This window comes from Orcinus orca, chromosome 9 (genome assembly GCF_937001465.1).
Source record: "Orcinus orca chromosome 9, mOrcOrc1.1, whole genome shotgun sequence".
NCBI lineage: Eukaryota > Metazoa > Chordata > Mammalia > Artiodactyla > Delphinidae > Orcinus > Orcinus orca.
Window position 1 is genome coordinate 79,943,683 of NC_064567.1, and position 20,844 is coordinate 79,964,526.

A 20,844-nucleotide genomic window follows, 5' to 3' on the forward strand; every position below is an offset into this window, starting at 1 on the left:
TGGAAGCAGCTTGCCCAACTCACTAAGAGATGTTTTGAATATCTCTTCCCAACTTCACACTCAGTACCATCACATTGTTAGCTTGAATTGGCCATGGTGACAGTATTTACAACATGAAAATAGGCAAATGCTATGAATCAGGCCTTTTTTGTCCATTTATTTGCCTGTTGATTTTCAGAATGCCAGTTTACCAGGACATCACCACATATATAACTGAAAGCATATTATTGAAAATATTCTAATGGTATTCATACAACAAGGAAAATTGGAGGTTTAGCCACATAGCTAAATGAAGGAAAAGACTATATGAATCAAGAAATAACCATTATGAGCAAACACTGGGTCTCTGTGAATTTTCTATGACTATAATCCTATCATGCCTAATGCTACTCTGTTGGTATTGCAGTCTAGTTAAGATACAGGAATTGAGGCCTGTTTGTAAGGATGGGAGTGATATGATTGCTTTCTAATAGCATACTTCAGAAAGAAATGAATATGCTATTTTTATTTTAAGATAAAATTTGCAACAGTAACTTTGCCTGATATAGTTGACAAAGATACTCGAATAATTTAAAGATAAAATTTCATACCCTTCTTTGTCCTTACACCATGAAAATCAGCAAATGCTACAAATCAGGATGATTTTTATGTACAATTTCAGTGAAGCACTCTGTGATGAAGTGATGCTCTTTGCATTTGGCAACTTATATGACCATTTTTAAGTTCATGCACCTAAATTAATAATAGATATAATGCAAACCCATTCAAGAAAGGAAACTGAAATGAACCTAAAATTACATCTGTGATTTTATAAACTCAGAGACTGCCATTAAAGTCATCATCATTTTTGGAAATAATAGTTTTGCAGTTTGTTTCATTGGGTAAAGTGGGAAATCATTAAAAGCTGTGTGCATGTGACTTAAGATTTTACTTTTATTAATTGTATTATTTATTAATTCTCCCAAAGTTTTGCCAAGTGCTAAGCCAGGCCTCTCTGTGACTATAGATCCTCTGATTATTAGAGTCCAGTTGTTACATAACTCACACATATAATTTGTTATTTATGATTTCCAGATTTACTTTATTTTCTCTTAAAACATAAATCTTTATTACAACTCTTGGTAGTATTTCTGTTAGACTCACGATGCTATCTTGACTGTCAATATCTAGATCCTGTTTTTGCCAGTACAACCCAGAATCTACAGTTGTCTACTGGGTTCTTCACCAGTCCAGAATCTCCCAGTCTTTGTGTTGGCTGTCTGGTGGAGAGAGGGTGAAGGGCACAAAACAGATGAGTTTTAAATTAGAAATTAAAATCTAAACTCAAAATAGCAAGTCCTACATGGAAATGTTTGCTCCCTGACACGTCTCTTTCTGATTCATTTGCACTTAAATGGTGAGTGAGCTTTGCTCTCAATCTTGGAAAATTTTACTGAAGCAGCTCAGTGGTTGCATTTCTCCGTTACACGGTAAACACAGGAAGTCAGGGTTTGATGTTTGCTAATTCGTTGAAAGTGGATGTGATTTTCCTTAGTCTGGGCCTCCTCCACAATCAGGAAAACTGCCTTAAAAGATTTGCCTTGGGGGCTTCCCTGGTGGCGCAGTGGTTGAGAGTCCGCCTGCCGATGCAGGGGACGTGGGTTCGTGCCCCGGTCCGGGAAGATCCCACATGCCGCGGAGCGGCTGGGCCCGTGAGCCATGGCCACTGAGCCTGCGCGTCCGGAGCCTGTGCCCCACAATGGGAGAGGCCACAGCAGTGAGAGGCCCGCGTACCGCAAAACAAAAACAAAAACAAAAACATTTGCCTTATAAGATTTCTCATCTATTGGGATGCGCAGCTCCACATCACACATCTTCTGTTCTGCCTTCCCCGATGGAAGTGGGGCAGAGGGAGCGTCTCAGCATTCATGGTTTGATGTATGCAGTTTAACAGTTAATTGGGCACTGACCTGTAATTTTCATTACAAGTGTTTGAGTGTACAAAAAAGCTGTAGAGAATAATATGGCAAACAACCATGTACTCACCATATTGTTTTAAGTCTTAACATTTTGCCTATTTGTTTCATATTTTTAGGAGAGATAAGTACCTATAAACCAATTAAAGCCTCCTGTAGTCACCTCTCCTCTCCCAAACCTCTCTTACTCGCCCAAAATAAACCACTAGACTTAACTTGAGATTACCCTTCACTTGCTTTTCTTTATAGTTTTATGTATGTATTCATAAATTTTATAAGGATTCATTTTGCTTGTTTATGAAATTTTATATAAATGATAGTTTACTGTACATGTATTTTTGCCACTTTTTTAGTTCCAGAGTTTATGAGTTTTATCTAAAATGGTTTATCTAAAATAGCTACATGTACACACATGTCATTCTAGTTATTTATTTTCACTTCAGGACAGAATTCTATTACTGTATGTCTCTACTACAGTTTAATTTAAACATTCTCTGGTTATTTCGGTTATATATGAGTTTTTTTTTTTTACTATTTCCAACAACGCTGTAATTAATTTTTTGAATTAGTCTCCTTTTGCACATGTACAGAAGTTTCTTCTATAATAAAAGTGCAAAAAAATTTAGAAGAAGTTCAATTCCTGGGTTATAGTGACTATCTTATTAAATAATATAGGAGAACGTTGTGGGGTTTCTTCAACAGTAGTTGATTTTTCCAAGTTGCTCTCCAAAGTGTTATGCTATTTTTACATTCATCCGTAGTAAATTAGTGTTCTTATACCTTTATATCCTTGTTCCTCTTTCTCAACATTTTCTTTTTCAAATATAATATGAAATGATAGGCCATTGATTTCTTCGTTCACCTTACCTTCAGTCATGTTGAGTATGATAATATGTTACTAATCTTGTTAGCATTCGGGTTTTCCTCATCTGTGATTTGCTTGTTCTTTTGCTTATTCTTTATTTGGATTGTTTATGTCTTTTAAATTGAATTTTAGAGAATATGTATTCTGGTTATAATCGTTTGTCAAGTATGTAGGCTGTAAATATCTTTTCCCAGTATGTGGCTTGTTTTTTTAGTGTCTTTTTTTTTTTTTTAAGTTGAAATTTTAACATAGTTGGCTTGTTTTATTTCTGTTAAGTTTTATAAATGTTCTATATTATTTAGGAAATTCTCCTTGCCCTGAAGTCTTCAAATATTAGCCTATATTTCCTTCTAAAAATTGTGAAATCGTACTCTTTATATAATGTCCTTATAGACACAGAATTAAGTTATTTTTAGTCTATCGTGCTCTGACTGGAAATTTTAGTTTTCTCCCCCATCAGCATGGATAATCAGTTGCCTGTGCACCATTTATTGAAGAGTGTATCGTTGCGCCCACTGATCTACAGTGCCCCATCTGTCATATATTGATTTTTTTGTACATGTGTGGGTCTTTTATGAGATGTTTGTTCTAGCTTGTCTATTTGTCTATCCCTACATCAGCGTCACACTGTTGTAATTATGATGACTTTAAGTCCTGACATATGGTAGGTAATCTACCATACTGTTGTTATTCAAAATCCTCTTGGGACAATTCTTGACCTTTGGTCTTGCATATACATTCTAGAACCGGCTTGTCAGTTTTCAGGAAAATCTCTGTTGAAAATTGGTAGTGATTATATTGAAGGTATAGGTTAATTTAGAAAAAAAAAATTTTATTTTGAGTCTTCCATGGGTTCACAATGCTGGACCTTTGTTCTTCTTAGAGATTTAATCATTGTATTTTGAATCAATACAATAAAATACATTAGGACATTTGAAAAAATTAACACATAGCAATTGTTAGACTTATTAACAAGTTGTATCATTTTATATCAACTTACAACAATTTTATATCTCCAGAAAAGGAAGAGTAGAAAATATAAATAAAATAAAAGTTTGTTTAGGAAGTATAATGGGCCAAACCTAATCCTTTATGTGCATATCATTGGTTCTAAGCTTTATTTAATCGCTGGACTTCTGAAATTATTCTCCAAATGATTTTCCCCCTAGTATTGTGTATCATAACATCATAATTGTGAAATATATTACCTGCATGATACCTTTCATATTTCAACAGTTTTCATAAGAGAACAGTGAATCCATAAGAACTAAACACATTTTAGCCATTGAACCAAAAACAGATATTTGTTTATATTGTTAGGTTTTCCAGCTGAAAATCAATTTAGTTGAAGTATTTTGAAGATAAATTGTGTCTTTATTATTGATAATAAAATCATATTTGTTTGGACAATGCTGTTTGGAGCTAAGATAGGAATATAGTGTTAAGCTCTGAATGTAGCTTCAAGAAGCTTCTTAATGAATCAGTAGGAACATAGACTAGGAGAGCAAAAAGTTAAAACCAATGATATACAATGTTTGCTTAAGGATTTAGCCAGAGCTATGTGGAAAATTACCTTCTCCCAGGCCAGTAGGTAGACCTGTAAGGAAATTAGTTTACCTTAGTTTGTCTATATGCTATTCTGTGAGGAAATGTACCTGTGGCATAAATTCTAGTTCATGGATATTTCCAAATTCTCAGTTTCTAGTTGTCTCGGTGTAGGGGATATTGATTCGGCTAGTTAGCACCTCTTAAAGATGAACTGACAGGGTTTCGGGCAAGAAAATGTTGTTGGATTTATATTTGAGAATCAGTGATTGGAGTGGAGGTGAGGTTAGGTGTTTTTGGCATGGTGGTTTTGATTTTAGAAGTTCGCCTCTGGAATTCCCTGTCCTGAAGAACTATGGTAGAAGAGCTAATTCCAGTAGAGGACACACTCCTGTGTGACTTAAAGGATAATGTTCCGAGGCAAGAAAGTCTCTACTTCTGCTTATGCTTTTTTGGCATATGTTACAGATGGCATGGCAGTGATCAAAGCTGGAGACCAGGAAACACACCACACAGATGAGTGAGCTTCCTTATTCTTGTTCCAGGGGGATTACCAGGTACGGATTGGTCATTAGCATGAGATTTCTCAGAATTCCTGCAAGATAGTGTGTCAGGTACACATGGCACAAGATCATATTTCTTGTTGATACAAGGATTTTTCTAAAAAATATTTAGGAAACTATCTTCTGGAAAGAAAGAATATAAATTGTGGGTACCTGGACTGGTAGGTTGTAATATACTATTTTTAAGATGCAGTGATAGCATACTTACATATTAATGATTAGCTGTATTGCCAGGACAAAGAAAGATGTTTCTCTTCTTTATCCATTTATTTTGAAATTAATCAGAGGAAATTATGTTTGAGTCAGTATTTCCGATAGGGACATCAAGAAAATGAAATAATTGCCCTTTTTTTTTACACATTTTTTAGTATGTATAATACTCCATATCCTAATTTGATTGCTTTTGTCAATAAGAGTGGTATAGCTTGAAATATATATGTATGTTCAAGCGATACCGATTAATGATTAACAGTTGTTTCTGTTTTTAAATTTCTGGATTTGTCTAATCAGTATGCCATAACAGGCTACATTTTGGTGTGTATGAACTTGGAGTTGTTATTTTGGAAGCAAGGATGCTGAACTGTCTTTAATAGCTGTAAAAAATCTTCAAACAGCCAGTGCTTCAAGGTCTTCATTATATAAAGAGAATGTTTTTAGAGTCAGACACATCAGGATTTAGATTGAGCTCTGCTACTTTTTGCCTGGATAAGTCGTTTAACTTTTAGTACTTTGGTGTTCTCATTTGGGAAATCGGGATAATAATAGTGGCTGCACAATTGTTATCAGGTTTACAAATAATGTGTCAGAAACATTTAATATAGCGTTTGATATAGTATTTCACAGAAGTAGTGAAAAGATGGTACTTACTTTGGAGATCTTTGATGATAAGAATAGTATGTGCTACTTAAGCTTGAATTCCGTCCCCTCTCTCTGAACATGCGTAGATAATTGACCATGGTCAGGTCTGAGCTCTGAACTGCAGGGATTTGGAATATTCCTAATGGAAAAAGCACAGATTTGAAGTCAGAAGACTCTGAATTAATGTCATCCTCATGATGTTAGGCAAGTTGTTTATGTCCTCTGAGTCTCCTTTTATCTCATCTGGATGGGTTGATGTTTCAGTTAGGAGGTTTCAAGACCTATCTCATGGGGTTAACTGTGAGTATGAAAGGAGCTGATGTATTTTTCATGCTTAGTTAACTATGAAGATCTAGACTAAAGAAACTACTTTGTTAAGGATAGACGAAATTATTTTCATAGATGACAGTTAATCTCACAAAGTTCAGGCTTCCTGTAAGGGAGCATTGATCTGCTAGAGGTATTCTGCTATAATGGAATATCGTTTTAGGTATTTATTAGGCCTGAATAAATTTTTAAAAAATTTAAAACCTGAAGTGATTAAGTCATGTCCCATGTAAATATATCACCGCCTAACCGTAAAACCATACTTTTGGCTAGTCTTATAAAAAGGCTTCTAAGTTTTTCTTCTTATCAACAATTTGTTAATCTCATGTCTGATTAAAGTCTATGGACATACATACAATGAATATCTGCTTATGTAACTCTCATGGTCTGTAAGTCACTGAAAGCATATCTTGTTAGTGAATAGAATCGTGGTGTAGGTGTCAGATGTCAGGTGTCTGGCACCCAGTGTGTGGACTGATCTTTCTCATCAACTCCTTTTTATGGCTGTTGAAACTCACTGGGTGTTCAGCATTAAGTGAAAGGGGCCCTCCACAAGACCCTTCTGTAATGCATACTTTTGAGACACTTTATCTGTTGAAGAGATGCGGAGAGATTGAACCTTGAGAAGAATCATACAGTCTAAGGTGTGGAAAGAGGAAGCAAAACAGTAGTATGTGTGCTATAATAAGTTATGTATGTTACATAAGATGGAAATGTGAGCCCTAGAATTAAGAAGTGAGACTAATTACATAGAATGAAAGGAATGAAATCAGAATGGATAAATCATGACCCTTACGTCTCAGGGCTCCTTCCTCACCTGTACACGTCCCTTCCAAGGCTCCAGGAAGTTAAAAAACATATGTGATGTTTGTGGCGTTTGTCAGCTTTTTAACTTTTGTAATTTGTTGTGATTTATTTTGTCCTTTTAACAAATATTCACATGTATCAATTTTGTATTCATAATTTTCTCTGTTTTCTTAAAATTGCATAAGCTTCAGGCCTTACAATACTTGAATTCATCCCTGCATGAGATATTGTTTCTTATTGGGGGAGAACACTGAGGTGCTTACTGCGGAACTGTAAGAACCTATTGGTATGCAGCAGTAATATGACAAGGTAGATGGAGGTGATAAAAAGGGAGTTCAGAAAGAAGGTTTTAGGAAGGAGTAGAGGTGAGAATATCAGGAATGTGGGAAATAATAAAGAATGCAAATGGGTCAAAATGTTTCTTCAGTAACTACTCTACAGGTATATCCTAAAATTCTATCATTCTATAATTCCACCTTGCTTTCAAGGTGGTTACAGCCTAGAAGGGCAGTGGATAGAAGATGTTGACTGTGGAGGAAAAGTTTGATCAGGGTCTGAATGAACAAAAATATAAAATAAACCTGAAGAACTAGGAGAAAGATGTATTCACGGAAAGAAAACCGATTATTTAATAACTTTTTTGACAATGTGTATTTTCTTCTAGTTTCAGTAAGAGAAATATAGAAATGCAGAATACATTGGTTGATTCTGCAGGCTTCTGTCAGAACCAGTACCATAACTAAGTGTGGGTTACAGATATGCCTCCTCCCCTCCCAGAGAATTCCAGGTAACTTTGAGGTAATGTCTAAGAACAGACTGTAAGCTCCTGAGGGCAAAGAACTCTCCAGGAACTGAAACAGATCTTTTTAGACTTTTATTTCTTTCATTGGTTAATTTTTTACATAGTTCATATTTTACTTATTTATAGTGATGGAGTACAGCCATGTTCCAGATATAGTGACGAGGCTGGAGCAGAAAGAATATTCTGTGGGAATGCAGATTTTCATATCAGACTACAGGTTTTTCATATATATACTAAGTTACACTGAGAGTGGTGGAAAAAAATAAATTTGCTTTTTTTTCCTCTTAGACTACCTTTGTTTTCTTTTACTCTCTAGTTTTTACTAGATCCCCGTCACTGTCAGGTATGGTGCTTGAGATTTCTAAGTTCTAGCACGTGTGCGCACACGCACGCACGTGTGTGTGTGTGTGTGTGTGTGTGTGTGTGTTTGTAAATACATGGTCTATAGAGCAACCTCTCTTGGTCCTGTGGGTTATGAATGAAGAAAACATGGACCATACATTTCAGTAGGTGAGACAGAAAGTAAAACCTACTTATAAGTATCACATAATAAGTGGTAATAAGTGCTAAGGAGAAAAAGATAACAAGGAGAGTGGATATGCCAAATAGGAAGGTAGGGTTGAAATTTTAGATGGGATGTCAGGGAAGGCCTCGCCAAGAAGGCAAAAAATGAGGAAAGCCCCCAAGGAGAGGAAGGAGTGAGCTTGGAGTTATTGGTATTATAGGCAGAGGAATGAAAAGGGCACAGGCCCAGAGCAAGAGCCTGCCTGGTGTGTGCCAGGAATAATAAGACCGCAGGGAGGCCAGCATGGCTGGCAGTGAGTGAGAGAGAAGAAAGCAGGAATTTCCGGCAGAGAAGTAACCGATGTAACAGAATAACAGAAGTAACAGAGGTAGCATCTTCTAGGTCAGTGTAAGGACTTCAGCTTCTATTAATGTCAAATGAGAAGGCACTGGGCTGACACAAGCTGAATGACATTTAAATAAAATCACTCTGACTGCTATAAGGAGAACAGTTTGAAGGAGTAAAGAATAGGAAGGAGAGCAGTTAGGATGCTGTAGAAATAATCCAGGCATGAAATGTGGCTATTCAGACCAAGGTGGAAACAGGGGATGTGGAGATAAATGATATTATATCATATATCTATAAATACTAATACAACATGTGTATTAAATTTCAGCTCAGTGAAAATGACCTCAATATGTTCATTCATTTGTTCCTGTACGCAGTATTCAAGTTTAGTAGGCCAAAATGTACTTCACCATTTTTTTAAAAAACTTAAATCTCTACATAATATAACAGACCTACAGAGCATTTAACATTCAAGTCTTAAATCTTATTTTAATTAATACAATAAATATACGTTCTTTAATAGAAGTCATACAACCTAAACAGAAATGAAACCCTCAGAATGCTAATATTCTTGAACGTAGATGAGGAATCAGGAGTCCTGGCTTTTTGAACTACCACTCAGTATAATTTCTAAAACAGATTTCAGATCTGTAAACATAGTAATAGTTACATTTATCCTACCTATTTTACTGAAGTGCTGTAAAGATACAATGAGAAAAAATGGTCAAAATAACTTCGTAAAAAAACAACAATGAAGTCCCATGTTGGTACGATTAACATAAGTGAAATAGATCTAATTTTATTCATTTTAATCAGAAAGACTTCTTATAATTAGATGGTATACATCTGAAAGTTTTGTGTAATTCATCTAAAATATGTTACCATTATTTTTTGTGATTGTTAATCATGTTTGCTTCTGAATTAGAGGAGATCATTTCTCTACGTGAATTTTAAAGAGCTGGAGGGAAAATAGCTGAGTTTTTTCTCTATTATTTGACAGATATTGCTGTTAAGGTGTCTTCTTAAACAACTCTGGTTTATTAATGGAAAAATCAATAATTGTAATACGTTGTATATACTATATTATATATAGAGATTGAAATTACATTCTGTTTACTGTGAGAACTTTTTGAATAGAATTCTACCATCAAATAGCATTTGTTATGTGTTGAACATCCATCCAGCCAAAGTGAATTATTTGCTAGTTCTTCTTCATGATGTTAATAGAATACTGGCACTTCTTATGAAGTAACTTAACACATAATTCATTTTATTTTTGTAAAGTTTCTCTTAGGCTGATAAAATGGTTATTGATTTTTTATTGTTTGAAATGACTTCTCTGTTTTATTTCTATCCTTTAACTCTTCAAATGATGAAAGAATTTATGTATTTAAAGTTCACTCTTTTAGTTTTGATTATACCATTCATAATAATTATATAGTGTCTTTGGCTCAAAATAAGCAAAATATAAAAACAACATTTTTATGCACAGAAATTGACCATGTTGTAATATTTCTAGTGATGAGTACTTAGGTTATGATTTTTTTAAAAAACTCTCCTTCTTTGTAAAAAAAAAATGTATTTTCTTATACTCTAGAATAGTATATTGGAATTTTTTGCTCTTAAATTTTGATTGGGAGATTTCTTTTTATAACTTTACTTTTCAAAACATAGTTTCCTTTTTGTCCAATTTTGCACATGATTTAAAGTTACAACTCAGAAGTCAAAGCAAAGCTCTGCGCATTTTGTCTGTCAAATAATGTTATGAAGTGGAATTTGTATCTTCTATATATATGCTCAGTGGAGAGGATGATGATTTTGCCACTGGTTCAAACGTTTCCTGTATTTATTAAGAAACACTTTTCCTGGTATAAATTGATGATATTTTATGTTAAAATCCATTGTCTGAGTAGTGGGATACATTTAAATAACTTTATAAAGGGAATAGTACAGAACACATGAGTATCAAAAAAGGTTAAGAACATAATTAAAGTTAAAATCCTTGCTGGTTCGCTAGGGATACTGCAAGTAGAGGAGGCACCAGTTAAGACAAGCATTTCTCATGCACAATTGTGTCATTTTCCCTAGCTTCCTATGTCCATTTAACCCAACTCTGTATCTCTATATATAATCATGAGTGCATTTTGGATTAATCTGTTACTGTTAGCTGGTCATGATATCCTTTAGATTTGATGACATTAATCTGTTCATGCCATTTAATTAGAAAGTCAATAGAAAACATCCATTCTGGGTATTTTAACAAAATAAATAGGGAAATTAAACTGAGAAAAGTTTATAAATTTATGAACTGCACCCTATTTTAAATGAGATGATAGCATCACAAACCTATCATTGGATATCTCCACATGTTATATTATTTTCGGGGGGGGTCAATAAAATTTTACTAATCTATGCATAACCCCTTTCCTGCCTTATTCAGCCACATTCTGTTGTAGCCTGTTTCAAGTAACATATCTAATTCTAAACACCATAAACTGTAGCCATAGAGTGACTTTGGTATCTGTACCAATCCTTCCAGGAAATATTGAACTGGAATAATAGATTATTTTAGTGGTCAGAGTGATTAGAAACAGAATCCTATCACGATAATCTTCTTCAAATTGGACCCACAAATCATGGATATATTCCCCTATTTACCTTAACTGTTTAAAAAGCATGAATTTGCAACACCTATACTGGAGTGTAAGAAACGTATGACTTTTTCTGTAAATCAAATGTAGTCAGTTCCAATCTTCCCTTCATCTACTGGTGAGAAGTTGAAACACTTCAATTTTTTGACGTTGCCTGCCCCACGAGCACTGGGGAAATTCCCAGTGAGGCTCTTACACATTCTAGAACACTGGGGGTTGGGCCTCTGTACCTTGACCCACACCGCATTGAGAGCAGTGTCCAAGCCTGCATGCTTCCTTGGCAGTGGGTGGCTCCTTTAAACTGTGACCAAATTTTCACGAGAGTAATGCTGCCTAGGTTGAGCCACCAAATCTAAGGTCAAGTTTTCTAATGGCACCGTACAGAAATTGTTCTTTTAGGTAATGCCATCTTCCCTGGATAATATAAGTGAGCAGGATACTGCTCTCTACTGCCCTTGCAACCTTGGGGGAGATCTTCTCCCTAGAACTGTCTACCTCCCCTTCCTTTCATTCACCCTACATTCTTCTTTTTTTCTTTTTAAAATTCTGTTTAGTACTTTTAACATTGAAACTTAAAAACCGCTTCATAGGTTTTTAAGTGTACGATACAGTATTGTTAATTAAAAGCACAATGTTATTTATCAGATATCTAAAGCTTATTTGTCCTGTATAACTGAACTTTTATACAAGTTAATAAGAAATTCCCCATTTCCCTCTCCCCCAGGCCCTGGCAACCACCATTCTATTCTTTGCTTCTATGAGTTTGACTATTTTAGATACCTCATATAGATGGAATCAAGCAGTATTCGTCCTCCTGTGACTGGTTTATTCCACTTAGCATAATATTTTCAGGGTTCATTCATGCCTCATATTACAGGATTTCCTGAATGCTGAACAATAAAGGCTGAATAATATTCCTTAATATTTATAAACCATATTTTCTCTATCCATTTATCTGTTAATGTATATTTAGGTTATTTCCACATTTTGGCTCTTGTGTATAGCACTGCAGAGAACATAGGAGCGCTGGTAACTCTTTAAGATCCTGATTTCAGTTCTTTTGGATAAATACCCAGAAGTGGGATTGCTAGATCATGTGGTAATTCTACTTTTAATTTTTAGGAAGCTTCATACTGTTTTCCATAGTGGCTGCTCCATTTTGCATTGCAACCACCAGAGTACACTAGTTCCAATTTCTTCACTTCCTTACCAATACTTTCATTGTCTTTTGTGGGGTTTTGTTTGTTTGTTTGTTTGGGGTTTTTTTAAATAATAACCATCCTAACAGGTGTGAGATGATGTCTCATTGTGCTTTTGATTTGCATTTCCCTGATGATTAGTGATATTGAACAATCCTTCCTACGTTATTTTCCCTTCCAGCGGGCCTCAGCCTAATTTCCCATCGTTGTGCCTGTAGAAATGTGAAATTGGTTTCCCTTCTGGGAGTGAAGTGGAGAAAAGAGATGAGAAAACCAATCAGCTTTCCTAATGGTCACTGTTTACCCACCATAAAATGATATATCCCACAACAACTTTCTGTTTGTTCAATAAGATCTTCAATTTTTGCATGCCCAAATCTTCAAATAATATTGTCATATAGATAATGAAATAATTTCTGAGTTATCTTTCTTTATTGTGGTTAAATATGTCAGTATAGATAATATATGTGTTCTTTGTGCTAGGTTTTACACATTTGAACATTGTTTATATTCAGGTGAGCTACTATGTTGTTTTGGTTAGCATAATTTGAATGAGTTTTCCTCTTTACTGACAGTAGCATTGGCCTGAGAGTTAAATGGAGTTCATATTTCTGCATTACCATCAGCTAACTGTGTGATGTTAGAAAAGTCATGTCACTTCATGTTTCACTTCTCTAATATATTGTACAAAAGACTAAAACTAGCACCTCTATACAGATCTTGCTTACTTTATAATGAGTCTATGAATTAGTTGACATGCCTTTGCAAGACATTTCATTCATGTAATCCTCCTTCAATGACCCTTTTATTATTGACCATTAATACTGCAAAATATATGATCATCTGTTTTCTTTACAATTTTTTTAATGAATGGAGGCATATCTGTTTTACATCTGAAGTGTGGAAGTCATTAATTCTAAATATTTTCAGTAGACTCAGACCTAGGAAAAAAAAACTGTGGGTAAGCTCAGACAGTTCAACAGTAGTCTTTGATATTTCCTAGATAATTTTTTATATTCAAAATGTCATAATTTTGTAATATGTAAATTTCATTTGAGAATTTATATATGCAAGCCATACCTTGCTGATTTTTAAAGTGTTTCAGGTGTACAGTATTGAACATCTTATCATAATTGAGGACATCTCCTTTAATCTGTAAATAAGCAAGACACTACTCAAATACTATTTTTTTTAACTTTACCTCCCTCCATTCTTTTTTCCTTTCTTTTTCCACCCTTCTTTCTTTCTTTCTTTCTTTTATATTAATGTATAAATAGGCTAAAATTGTAAAATATTTTAAAATGTAGTTTTGAAAAAGAATAAAATCCATCTACCTATGCATTTCTCTTATACTAACATTGCCTAACTTGAAAATGAATGAGTAATTAGTATAACTGTTGGGGACAATGTATTGGACTCCTGAAAATCACTTGCAGGGTTTGTTTGCTATTTAGAAAGCCAGGGCAGATAACCAGTTCAGCTGAGTTTTTCCTACTGCTGCTAGTTTATAGAGGGTTATTGAGAGCAGATGTCCAAATTTAGAAAATTAATCTAGAGTCATAGTTAATAATATCAGTGGAAAAAAGGATAAATTATAATAATTTATTATATGCATATTTTAAAATTATTTTGTGGGGTTTTTTATCTCAGCTGCATCCAATTCTCATTTCACAGCACACCAGCCCTGTTGGTTCCCATGAGGTCCCCTCCTCTGTGTGTGTGGTGGGGGGGGGGCTGTTTGCTTGTTTGTTTATTCATTCATTTATTAACTCGTTTCTTTCTTTTTATCTCACTTTCTTTTCCTATCTGTTCTTCCCTCCATGAAAAACCATGATAATTTATGTAATGGTCTGTTGTTTATTTGTATGATATATAATGTTAGTATGTGTGAATATCATTTTAATGAACATAAATGTCATTGCCCTATAGATCAGATCCTGTTTCTCACTTGTTTTTACTCGGCAGATGATTTTAAGATGGATCTGCCCTTTGGTGTTAACACCTGGTATGGTCTCTTTCCTAAAACTGCAAAGTGTTTCCATCATGCGTATTTAATAAGCTCTCGTTGTCCATTTTTCCTGATACTACCACCTCCACACAAATAGAAAGTCAAGAAGATTTCTGGGTCCTAGGGTGTACATATGCTTAATTTAACGACGTTCTGCCACACTGCACTCTAGAGTGGTTGCATTTGTCTGCATTCCCATTAAAATAATTACATGTTTATAAATTGTAAATGAGCAGTTGTTTTTTCTCACCCTAACAGTCATAGTATTCTCACATCATAGAGTGGGGATAAAGCTAAAAAACCTCCAAGCAATTATAATCTCTCTTGAAGTCAAGGTCCCCTAAATCCCATATCCTGGTCAACATGCTGTATTTTCTGGCTTTCAAACTTTCCTCAATATGATGAGCGTTAAGTAATACATCATTATTGCTTTGATTTGAACTTTCTAATGTCTAATGAGTCTGGGCTTTTCTTCATATACTTAAAACACTTTTGAATTTCCTTCTCTGTGAATCTTCATTTTACGAATTGCCAAGATACTTCTGCTTTTTCTAGTAGAGTATCATTTTTATTAATTTTTATAACAGCATAAAATAGTAGATACATAGGTGGGGATCATCACAAAGGTGATGAATTGTGTAGTGCCTGCCACATAAATATTTGTGGAATAAATAAAAGACATGAGCTTTCGTGTGATATATGTTTGGATATACATTAACTTATAAGATTTTGACTGTTAATGCAATAATTTTAATACAGAAGATGTTTTTGCAGTAATGGTAAATATTATAGACAGAGAAATAACATACATGAACTTCTGAATTGTAAAGATAAGAATAGCTTTTGCCAATTTGAGAAACATATGAAATTCAGTAATCCCAGAAGTTATAAAAACACATATTTGAGAATGTTTTATAGTGATTGATGTTTTTAGAATTCAAAAATTACCTGATTATTGTCTTTTTTCAGTTTTTAATAACCTATTAGGTGTAAGACTTTGAGCAGCTAATTCTATCATGACTGTTGCACATTCAAAAAAATTCATATTATCTTAGTTTTCCTATTAAAAGTTATTAGAAGAGGCACTTTCTAGGGATATAATTGAAGTATCATCTATGCAATCTCAAACTTGAACAACTGGTTAACATACATGTTGATATAATTTCAACATAAAGAAAATGTGTTTGCTCATAATGCTAAATAATAGATAAAACCATTCATGTGTTCACTGTGTTCCGGGAATTATTTCTAAACCAAAATCAGAGTAAAAAGTTTCTTTAAGATTGAATATGCTTACATTCAAATCATTGAAATGGTAAAATACTACCTTGGTTTCTGTGTAGTATGATCAAACAATTTCTGCATGCATTTTAAAATAGTTTATAAGATTTTACAATTAAAGTATTTTCAAAGATATCATATTTGAAGACACATACTTAAGAGTACTTAATTCTCACAATGACTAAAAGCCATATTATGAATTTAAAAGTAGTTTGTATATTCACTTGGTTATTTTACTGTGGTTCTTGTAGGATTTGTAGGAAGTTGGAGAGGCAGAGGAAAGGGAACTGTGTTCAAGTCACATTCCCTATAGATCGCATTCTCACCATTGAAACCAAAAATAAAAGGATAAAAGAACTGGCAAAATCTTTTGAACTGCAGTACTGCCCCAGTGCTAGTGGGAAACTCAGTAAGGGAAAAAGAAGTTCAGCTGGTATATCTTAGGACAGAGCAAATCATGTAGTTCATGATCTCAGGTATATATCTAGGTTAAGATCCTAGTTATCTGTATTTTTCATCAGTTTTATTAATGTGTCTAAATAGTTTTCCTGTTTACAACTAGAAGCATTTATTCATTTCACTGGTTAAATATGTTTTATAAGTTTGCCCCTTTAAGATGTGAAAAATGAACAGGTAAATTCAACAGAAGAAGCATGAAGATTATGCAGCTATTTCCTTTCATAGAATTTGCTCCTGCAGAAAAATGACAATGCAATTTCTGAATTATAGCGCTATTAATTTGTTTCAATTCAGAATCATCTGTTCATAAATGTACTCTTTCTTGTGACTAAGAAAAAGTGTGTTTTTCAGTGTGCTTTTCCTCTTTCAGCTCTAAATTTTTCTTTAGTGGTATTATCACTGTCTTTTATGTAATTTTCTCATTTTATGTGTACAACAGCCTGGGATTGTTGAAATAAACCTAAGGCCCATCTGAAGATAAAGTTTTCTTGGAGTAAGTTATAGAAAAGTCATTCTTGTTTGTGTTATTGTGGGCATTTTTATGGACTTCTTTTGCCATTTCCCAATAGTAAAAGAACTTCCCTTACTTGTTTGCAACTGGTAATATGCTTTCCAATGTATATCAAAATCATTAAAACTTTTAAAGACCCAGTCATGCCATGCTGAGAATTTCCCATGGAAGCCAATAGTGAGTAATAGGGAATTTCACATTGGCATCTGTGAAGCTCATTGAAAACCTAATTGTCAACAAGTATTTCTTTTTATTTAAATTATAACCTAGTCATGGCATACAGGTATTTTTTTCTCAGGTAAAGCTGGTAGCATTCACAAATATCTGGGCACTATAACTCTGGATGGTTTCATCGAATTTATATCTAGCCCGCATAGCTACATATTAGGACCATGTGATTTGTGCCAAATACGTTCCCAAAATTATTTGACAGCTCATATAAAATGGACAAAAATACTAAATGTAAAATATTGAAATATTAATTATGCTACTACTTTTTTGTATGAAAATTACCTTTCTAGGAAGAGAGGAAGCATGAAATGCTCTGTAACCAGTCCAGCAACATAATTTATGGGACCCAGTGCAAAATAAAAATATAGGACTCTTTGTTCAAACAGTATTAAGAATTTCAAGATGGCAGTAGCAAAGCATTAAACCAAGCATGGGGCCCTGCTGAGCACAGGGCATACTATTGCACAGGCCACACACACACACCCATGACGCTGCCCTCTGTATAACATTTCTGCTGCTTCTACTCAGGACTGTCTTGCATGCAGCGAAGAAAAACACACACCATGGGAATCTTTTTTATTTGAGCAAAGTTGAAGCTGTAACAATTTCTTAAAGGGAGCTTCGCAACAAAATCCTAATGACTTTTTTCTACCACTCCTATTCTGCAATAGAATGGAAGTTTACACTCTTCTAGTTGCTCGTTGCCCGTGGAAAAATTATATTGGTGGTTGCAATTATTTTTTTCCCACACAAAATTGGTTTAAGCAATATACAGTCAAGAATGTTTTCTTTAAAGCAGTGTGAACAAAATGCATGTGTTTGATACTATTTAATAGATTTTCAAGAGCAACGTTTTGCATGTTCTGTTTGACATATTTTATATGTTCAGGTAAGTTGATGAAATCAAACTTCATATGATTTTGATATTAATGTTCCAGAGAACTTTGATGTTCTCTGAAATGGTGTGCTGAGTTGGTTTTTAAATGCAAAGCAATGTCTTCTGTGCCTTGTGGACCCAGATGAGACAGCACACCTTTTTTATTTTATACTTGAATTTGTCTTTGTAGGCATGCAAGTATTGGAATGGAATGGAATTCCTTTAACTTCCAAAACATATGAAGAAGTGCAGAGTATCATTAGTCAGCAAAGTGGGGAAGCAGAAATATGTGTAAGACTGTGAGTTTTTCCCCATCTTTTTGTTTCCATTTTTTGGCTATTCATGTCTCTTTTAATTTAAAATTGTTAAGGTGGAACCTTTGCCAGTCAGCAAGATTTCCTGTAATTAGAACATGAAGTGAATACAAGTTTTATAGATTTCTTGTGTTCAGAATCAAAGTCTAAAGCATAGAAAGAATCCAGCTAATTTTGTTTCTGATTATGTCCCCTTTCATGCTTTTATTGAAACATGCGTCATTTAAATGAAAGCCTAAACCCATTTAGATTTCATGGATGTGTACAGTATTTCAAAATGAACTTATATTTAATCCATAAAGATTTCACCTTAAATAATCATTTTTATCAGCTGACTTTTAACAGCATTGCAAATATAGATTTGGTTAGAAGGGTGAGCATGCTTTGAAATTGCTTTATATCATTAACCACTTCTCATTTACCTACTGAAAAAATATATTCAGCATAGTTGGGAAAAAAGGCCTTTTGTCTCAGACTTCCTCAGTTGCTTTCTTAATTTTTTTTGTTTTGTTTTAATTTTTAGGGACCTCAGTATGCTATCAGATTCTGAAAATCCCCAGCACCTAGAACTTCATGAACCACCAAAAGCTGGTAAGTGAAAGCAGTCTGCTTCCAACTGTGGGTAAAGATGTAGATTTAAATGGAGGAGTAATTGTAGAGGCAGATGTAGCTGTAGATGAAGACATAGACATATACATAGATATAGGCAAAAATAAATTTATAGACATGTTTATATATTTATGTAATCATAAAGAAAATCAAAAGCATTGTAACTACACTTTTAGCGTTCTAGGAAAACACATATTTACATGTTAGACCCATTAAAGAAATTCATATGAAATTCTTACTGTGAGAGTTTATATTTTTAATTCTTTAAAATTCAATTCACTGTATGAAAGTAATCCATGGAGCCATTTGTTTGGGGTCCTATATAATTTTTAGATGATACTGGTTCTTTTTTAGCAGTTGGTTTTGGAACACTTACTCCTAAACCTTTTGATTGCCTTTTATGATAAATAAAATTCAACATATAATTTCATAACTACATGATGAGGTAGATTTATCTCTTAGATAACAAATACAGTCTATACATTTAAATCACTTATAAGACTAAAAGTTTCGCTATAGCTTTGTTCAACAAATATTTATTGGGCACTTCCTATGTTGTAGTCAGCATTTCTAAGAGGCTGGGTCATTGCACTGAACAGAACAGGCCAAGGCCTATAGAAATTTTCATACATCTGTAAATGTAAATATGTTCTTTGAAATTTCTCGCTTAGAGAAATAGATATATAAGATTTCAAGAAGGAAAAACAGCCAGTCATGCAAATTAAATGCCAGTGAGTAAAACAATATTTTATCATGCATAGAATTCTCTATATAAAACATTTAAAAACATTTTTCTGAAGATATAATAGGAACCTCCATTTTCCTTTGTGATTTAGTATTCTTTCACTTTTCTCTGAAGCTTCCAGACTTCTTTAAAAATAGATTCATAAAGGTACAATTGCATGTATTTTTTTAATTTAGCTTGTTTTATAAGTAACTATAAAACTTTTATAAGTTCTAGATGACTTTGTTATCTAGAACTCAGATAAGTTCCATGGTATTAAGTACCTATGAAACTGAGACTGTGTGAAGCCATTTCATTTTGTTGCAGTGGATAAAGCAAAATCCCCAGGGGTTGATCCTAAGCAGTTGGCTGCAGAGCTCCAGAAGGTCTCGCTACAGCAGTCACCACTGGTTCTGTCGTCCGTCGTTGAAAAAGGATCTCACGTTCATTCAGGTCCTACATCAGCAGGATCCAGTTCTGTTCCCAGCCCTGGGCAACCAGGGTCACCCTCAGTGAGCAAAAAGAAACACAGCAGCAGCAAGGTGAGAAGTGTCCAATGCAACCTCCAAGTTACTTATTTTCTAGCTCCTTATTCAGACTAGGAGATAGGAAATACAATATTATTTCCTAAGGTGTTTTTCATGTGATTTCTCCTTTCCTAATGATCTACTGAAACAAACAAAAAATGTTTCCATTTCTGAGTTTATAACTGATCAGGATGTATCAAAATGATGTATTTCTACATCTCTTAAAATATTGTAGCAGTTATTATTATGGGGAACTTGAAAAATGTCTCTAATGCTTCATGGTCTTTTTCTTTGTTGTTGTTACACAAATCTGAGCCTCTGTATATCAAATATATCTTTGTATCTTTTTGGAAACACAAGATATACATTACAATAGATTTTGTAACTTAAGTAGAAGGTAAAACAGACAAAGAAATGATGATAATTTAGGACAACAAGAAAGAAGGAAAGCCAGTAATATAGTATTGCCATTTTGAAATTTATCCCGAATTCCGTAGTAATAAATTTTCTCTTGATGCAGCTCTTCATTTAGAACAAACGTTTCTAACATTATTATTTTGGAGTTACTGGGGAATTAAAAGAAAACATGAATTAATTTTTTAACTTTATAAAATCAGATGATAATATAGACAATTTGTGATTTTCCCCCATAGATTTGATTATTAATAGAGAAACTCTCTTGATGGTTGATAAATACATTTAAAAAGGTTTTTTGTTTGTTTGTTTAACCACAAATAAGATTTTTTCTTTATATGTTGAGATATATAGGAAGGACAGGCTGTGGTTGGATAAGTTGACTAGACTTCAGAAAATAAAGTTTTTTCTACTAAGTGTAAAAACACAGCAGATGTCACTAAAAAAACCCTTTTATTCAGAAG

At 33.9% G+C, this 20,844-nt stretch overlaps 1 protein-coding gene across 1 annotated transcript in view; it reads left to right on the forward strand.

The window, feature by feature from the left end:
- LOC101277958 (protein piccolo) overlaps nt 1-20,844 on the forward strand; it is a 232,628-nt gene that overhangs the window by 122,494 nt on the left and 89,290 nt on the right. Inside the window, exons 10-12 of the mRNA XM_049714695.1 lie at nt 17,983-18,091; nt 18,630-18,697; nt 19,767-19,981. Of these exons, the coding sequence (XP_049570652.1) occupies nt 17,983-18,091; nt 18,630-18,697; nt 19,767-19,981 (392 nt within the window). The remainder of the gene's footprint in view (nt 1-17,982; nt 18,092-18,629; nt 18,698-19,766; nt 19,982-20,844) is intronic.